The sequence below is a fragment of the Gavialis gangeticus genome, unplaced genomic scaffold (assembly GCF_001723915.1).
Source record: "Gavialis gangeticus isolate Ggan-Ray unplaced genomic scaffold, GavGan_comp1, whole genome shotgun sequence".
Classification (NCBI taxonomy): Eukaryota; Metazoa; Chordata; order Crocodylia; family Gavialidae; genus Gavialis; species Gavialis gangeticus.
In genome coordinates, this window is record NW_017728996.1 from 48,211,348 (window position 1) to 48,217,342 (window position 5,995).

The 5,995-nt window shown below is 51.8% G+C and overlaps 1 protein-coding gene across 1 annotated transcript in view; it reads left to right on the forward strand.

Moving 5' to 3' along the window:
* The first annotated feature begins 1,919 nt into the window (after positions 1-1,919).
* The window catches only part of MAN2C1 (mannosidase alpha class 2C member 1), a 22,292-nt gene continuing 18,216 nt past the window's right edge, over positions 1,920-5,995 (forward strand). Inside the window, exons 1-3 of the mRNA XM_019503839.1 lie at positions 1,920-1,935; positions 2,573-2,756; positions 5,508-5,631. Coding sequence (XP_019359384.1) covers positions 1,920-1,935; positions 2,573-2,756; positions 5,508-5,631 — 324 coding nt within the window. The remainder of the gene's footprint in view (positions 1,936-2,572; positions 2,757-5,507; positions 5,632-5,995) is intronic.

Consider the following 5,995-nt stretch of genomic DNA (forward strand, 5'->3'; position numbering starts at 1 on the left):
TGGGCTGGGAGTGGACTGCCCTTGGACTACCCTGGTGGGAACATGGCACAAGCATTGCTCCAGGAAGATATATGCAAAGAAAAATGTATTTTGTATAAAAAAATCTCTTCAGTGCTATTTTGCTGGCAGTGACCACACCGGCCTTTGAAAGTTCATGTTTAGTTTTCAGAATTCAAATAAGCAAACCAGCTGTTGGGTTTAAAACTGCTGGACTGTGTGTCTTTGCCAGATTTAAATTTCCATCTAACTACGCACAGCATCTCCTGTATTTAGTTCATGTGAATACCTTTAAGGACAGTCCCTGGTTTAACTTGTCAGAGCCCCATTGCATGGATCTGGGGATTTGCCATTTGGTTGAGGGTTTTGTCTATTGCATGTGGCTTTTCGTGTGCCAGTGCAGTCGCTCAGGAAGCAACAGGGCCTCCCGCTTTTTAATGCACACAAGGAAGCTTAAACAAAAAGCTGTCAAACATAATGAGAAGCAAGGGTTTTCTGGTGATGCCTTTTATTGGGCCAACTGTATAGTTAGGAGATATGTAGACAAACTTTCAGGCACTGAGTGCCCTTGTTTCTGGCTAGCATCCATGATCTAATTGGTGTCTGAGTAGAAGATGAGCCAGTCAGTATAGGAGTCCCAGGACACAGCCTGGACATATCAGATTCCTCAATGTGGACACAGGAAGCCAGGGTGGACAGTGGCCTCACTGAACACCCCATAGGTACAAACTGCTAGTTGGGGCTCTGCGCAGCTGGTGCAGGCCCCCTTTTCCCTTGTAACATGTGGCATGTACAGTTTAGGGTAAAGTGTTAGATTCATCCTGCTCACTGCAGTCTCACCCTCTTCGCCAGGCTTTATGCATTGCAGGGTGTTTATGTCCCAAAACAATCTTGGGGGGAACAGCAGGGTGTCTGGCTCTGCTACTATTGGCAGAGAAGCTTGTATGAATGCTTTTGAAGTGTCACAGCAGGCATCAATGGGGGAGAAACATGACATGGAAGAGCAGCATCTACTCTCAGGGTGCATAACACATACAGATCATGGGAAAATAAGACTGAAAGAAACCTCACAAGGTCCAGCCCCTTATTCAAGGCAGAAGCATTCCTGTCTAAACATCCCAGCCAAGTGTCTCTAAGCTGCTCTAAAATTTTCTAGAGTTAGAAATTGTACAACTTCTCAAGGTGGCCTGTTCTAATGACTGACCACCTACAGAGAAAATGTCTCCTGATCTCCAGGCTACATTTTTCCCTGCTGCTGCTTGAGGCCATTGCTTTTAGTCCTGTCCCCTACAGCCACAGGAAAGAGCCTATCTCTGTCCTCTCTATAATCACCCTTCAGGTTTTTAATAATACTCAGAACTTTGAACATAGGATGTATCACATTCCAATGTCCTTGCAAAGCCATTTGTAAAGCTTTAGCAACTCTAGGGTAGAGACACACAACAGATTTACACCAGGGCAGAAATGAAGCTGCAACACAAAATACAGCCCAGCTCCTACAGAGGCGGTAGAATTTCCATCCTTGGGAATTTTTAAGAGCAGTTTAGACAAACCCTTGGATGAGATGACTCAGACAGGGATGTCCCTGCCTTGAGCAGGGGAGTTGGACTAGATGGCATCTTGAGGTCCCTTCCAGCCAGACATTTTTGTGTTTCTGAGTCACGCTACTTGCAGGGAAAAAGTTACCCTAGAAATAGACTGGAATAGGACTCTGAGTTATCAGGTCAGTTCCCTGCATTCACAGGCAATCATTTATGCAGCAAGTCCTAAATATTGTGTACTCCAGCCTCTCACACACCACAGCCTCAAAGCACCTCATGAAAACAAAGCCCCAGACACCCTACAGCCTGTCACAGGTAAAATGGAGGGGAGACAAGGGATCTGCTCCAGCTCTGCTATTTCTGCTATACCAATAAGTAGACATGTCTGCTGTGGCAGGTACATATATAGCTAATTTTTCCCCCCCTGCCTTGGAACTTGTCATCTTCAGGTTACTTTTTCAGTGGCAAAGATGTTATTGGTTAATATGCTCAGATGGTCCTCAGAAGGTTGGGAGTAGCTGCACACTGACACATGTCATGTAGGGCTGCAGCTTTAGTTGGCTTCACTCCTAGATGTTCAAGGCAAACAGGCTAGGACTGACTCTCAAGTTGTCTAGTGAAATACTATTGTAATGGCACCTTCTGTGGGAATCTGCCATGGCAGAGCTGCTCATGGACCTGCTCCTGTATGAATTATACCAGTGCCAAAAGCAACATTAGTTACACCAGTTGTTAATGCATCTTGTGTCAACACCCACTGCTGCTTACATAGAAAGCATAGTTTGTGGGAACTGCAAAGTCTCAACCTCTTGGCACTTGATGGCGTGAGAATGTGTCAGGCAGAACAGATATACCGCTGTTGATGTGGCCAGTGCTGAAATTATTGTCAGGCTAATGAGATTGAGGATCACTAATTTTTAAAAGACTGATTTGTTTGGGGGTTTTTTTCCTTAAATTGAGTATTTCTTCAGTCACAAACTTGGAAAAACTGTGTTGTGCCAGACTAGGTCTGAAGTCTGGAAGACAGATCCCCTGACGCCAGAATTTGGCTCCAAAGGGTCACAGATTTAATTTCCTTGCCTTGTCCCATAGGCTTTTTGGGGACACCTGCCCCCTGGTTTCTCTCTCCTGCTTCCAGACTCCTCAGCGAATCCCATATAATGAAGCTGTCCAACAGGAATTCAGACCTGCAGCAGTCGGGGATGCCTTTGGGCCCACGTGAGTACCAGCCTTCGGGGAGTCTGCCAGTGTGGGGAGATGGTATTTAAAATATAGTGGTCTCATAAAATTGACATGTCCCCTGTGGAGCAGTGTGTGTGATGATCAGGGTCCTGGTTTTCTCCGATTAAAAATTGCAAATTCTCTGATTAAAAACCCAAAATCCATGATAAAAATTAAAGGCCCCCCACAGCCCCTGTCAGTGCTGCTGGTTCTCCGCACTGCCCCCCACAGTCTCAACAGCCCTCCTGATGCCCCTCGCAACAGCCCCCCAGACCCACAGACATGCAGACACAGACACTGACACCCACCCCAGCAGGTAAGTGTGTGTGGGGGGAAGGGGCAGGGCAGGGCAGGGGAAAGGGAAGGTGCTGGGGGAGTAGATCAAGAAGGGGAGGGAGTGTGCCCCTGTGCCCACTCCCAAGAGCAGGGCCGAGGGTTGAGGGCAGGGGTGCCATTCTGTGGGCCACACACATGCTGGCCAGCCTAACAGGAAGTGTGCACACAGAAGCTGCCACCGCAACTCTGCCAGTGCGCCCTGCGCTACCATCCCACAGTCACCTGAATGGCTTTGTGGGCAAGTGGTGCAGGGTGTGGCAGCAGCAGTGTGGTGGCAGCCACCATGTGCAGGCCACATATGTGCCATCTGGCTGGGGGGTGAAACAGGGGGCTTGCATTCAGCGGCATGCCCCACAACCAGCTGCACGGCTCCGTGGTGGCATCTGCATGCAGGGTGGGGGGCTTTGTGGGCAGGCACTGCCACCGCAGAGCTGTGCCCTTCACCCCTAGATCCTAGAGGTAAGAGGGGCTTGGGGACTGTGGGGCAGGGCTGGGGAAGATGGTTGGGGGCTGAGGGAGTGGGGGTTGCTGCCAGCCCCAGGGAGCACATCACAGCTGGGGGCAGGGCCAGGGGGTGAGGGCAGGGGTGCCCTTCTGTGGGGGCCTTTGCAGGCAAGTGTGGTGGTGCCCGCCATGTGCAGGCCACACACATGCCACCTGGCCGGCTGCCCAAGGGAGGGGGAGATGGAGGCTGGCATGCTGCCGGAGCGCAGCTCTCTAGCTGACTCTGCAGCCACGACGAGGGTTGAGGGCGTGGGGGTGGGGTGGCTTGGGCTTGCACTTGCATGCAATGCTGCTGCTTACCTGGTGTGACGGTGGCTGCCTCCAAAACCTCCCGTTGCCGCCACGGAGCTCTGCCTGGAGCTGTGCGGCTGGCCGCTGGGCAGCGGCAGCAGCAGCAGCAGCAGCAGCGTGGTGGTAGCCGGGTGGCACACAACCATCACCACCACCACTCCACGCCACTGCCTGCAGCCACACAGCTCCGACCATGGCTCCATGGCGGCAGCGGGAAGTTTTGGAGGCAGAGGCAGTCACCACTGGCATGGGTGGCCGCTGCTGCTTGCCTGTGGGGCTGCCCATGCCAGCAGTGACAGCTGCTGTGTACAAAACCTCCTGCTACTGCAGAGCCATGCTTGGAGCTGTGCAGCCAGAGGCAGTGGCGCAGTGCAGGGTGGTGGTGGCCGGGCAGCACTCAGTCATTTCCAGCCCCACCAGCACACTGTGCACCGCATCGCTTACCCGCAAAGCCCCCCACAGAGGGGCACCCCTGACCTCACCCCCTGGCCCTGCTCCCAGCTGTGATATGCTGCTTGGGGCCAGCAGCACCCCTCGCTCCCTCAGTCCCCAACCATCTTACCCAGCCCTGCCCCAAGCCCCACTTACCTCCATGCTCCTGGGGCGAAAGGCAGGTGCGAGCCCTTGCCCAGCCTTGGCTGCCCCAGAGGCTCAGGCTCCACCCTCTCCCCTCTCCCACCTCCTCCGGGCAGGGCTAGGGGTTTCCTGCCCTTTTTGCAATTGGCTCCTGCAGGCTGGAGCTGTGCCAGCCTGCAAGAGCTCTTTGCAAAAATGGAAAATCTGCAGATTTCTGTGCTAAAAAGAGAAAGAAGTGTTTTCTCTGATAAAAACAGGGAATCCATGGTTTTCTCCATTTTTCTGTGGGAAACGGAAAACCCGGATCCCTGGTGACGATCAGTTTCTACTCCCAGGGTCCACAGCCATGAATGACTAGTAATGTCTGCAGTGGCAGGGTACATATATGGCTGATTTTTCCCCTCCACCTTGTTACTTGGCATCTTAAGGTTGCTTGTGCTTGTATACATACTATTCCTCACAACCCCCTTATTCCTCTCCCCCCATAAACTAAGACAAAAAAAATGTGATTATCTTTGTTGAAGAGAAACTGAGGCATGGATAAATCAAGGCACTTGCTAGGGTTCCATATCAAGTCAGTGTTGGAGATGGGACTAAGCTGAGAGCCGGGTGCTCTGAAATCCCTGCCTGCTCTGCTGTGAATTCTTTCAGTTCCATGTTTAGGATGCAGCTGACTGCCTACAGTTTTGTCATTATGGCCAACATACAAATCAGCTGAGGCCAGAATGATCTCCCAGGATGTTCCTGCTGACAGAGCCTGAAGAGTGTTGGTGGTGATAGGAAGCTTGTGCTGCTGCTGTCCAAGTGCCCGTGCTCATTCTATACAGAGCAGACTTGAGTGTCCAGAACTCTTAGTGTGGTGCCTTTCCCTTGGGCTGTTGTTGTCAGTAAGAGGCAAGCCCTGGAGGAACTGTCTCCTGTGGATTTGCATGTCCTAAGCAGCTTTCCTATGGATATCCCTAGAAGCTTTAACTGTAATGACACATCCCTTGCTTGCAGGTGCAGCCTTTAGTGCAGTGACATGGCTCTGTTCTTTCTCAGGTGGTGGACCTGCTGGTTTAAAGTGGAGCTCAGCATCCCACGGGAGTGGGCAGGGAAGGAAGTGCATCTCCTCTGGGACAGTGACGGGGAGGCCATGGTGTGGAGGGACTCACAGCCAGTCCAGGTGAGAGGAGGTGAAGGGATCAGCCTGGGAGCTTTGCTCTGAGTACCTGCCAGGCCACTGCAGCAGCCTGAGCCACTTCCTTGACCTCTCTTGTGCCTCGGCCTTTTATAACAGGGACTTCAGGATTCCCTCCAGCTGAATCATACTGGGTTTTTCCTTTCTTCTGAATCAGCAGTGCCCAAGTCATCCAAACCCATTGCCTCATGTAGCCTGAGGGGCTTGATTTTGGTAGCAGCACATTATTTGTTGTGGCTCCAGGAGCCACTACTCCTGCCACCAAGTTTCCAGCCCCATAGGCCAAGTAGCATGGCTCCATGGGCCAGATCTTGGTCCCCCCTACACCTTCCTTTTTTTTTTTTTTTTT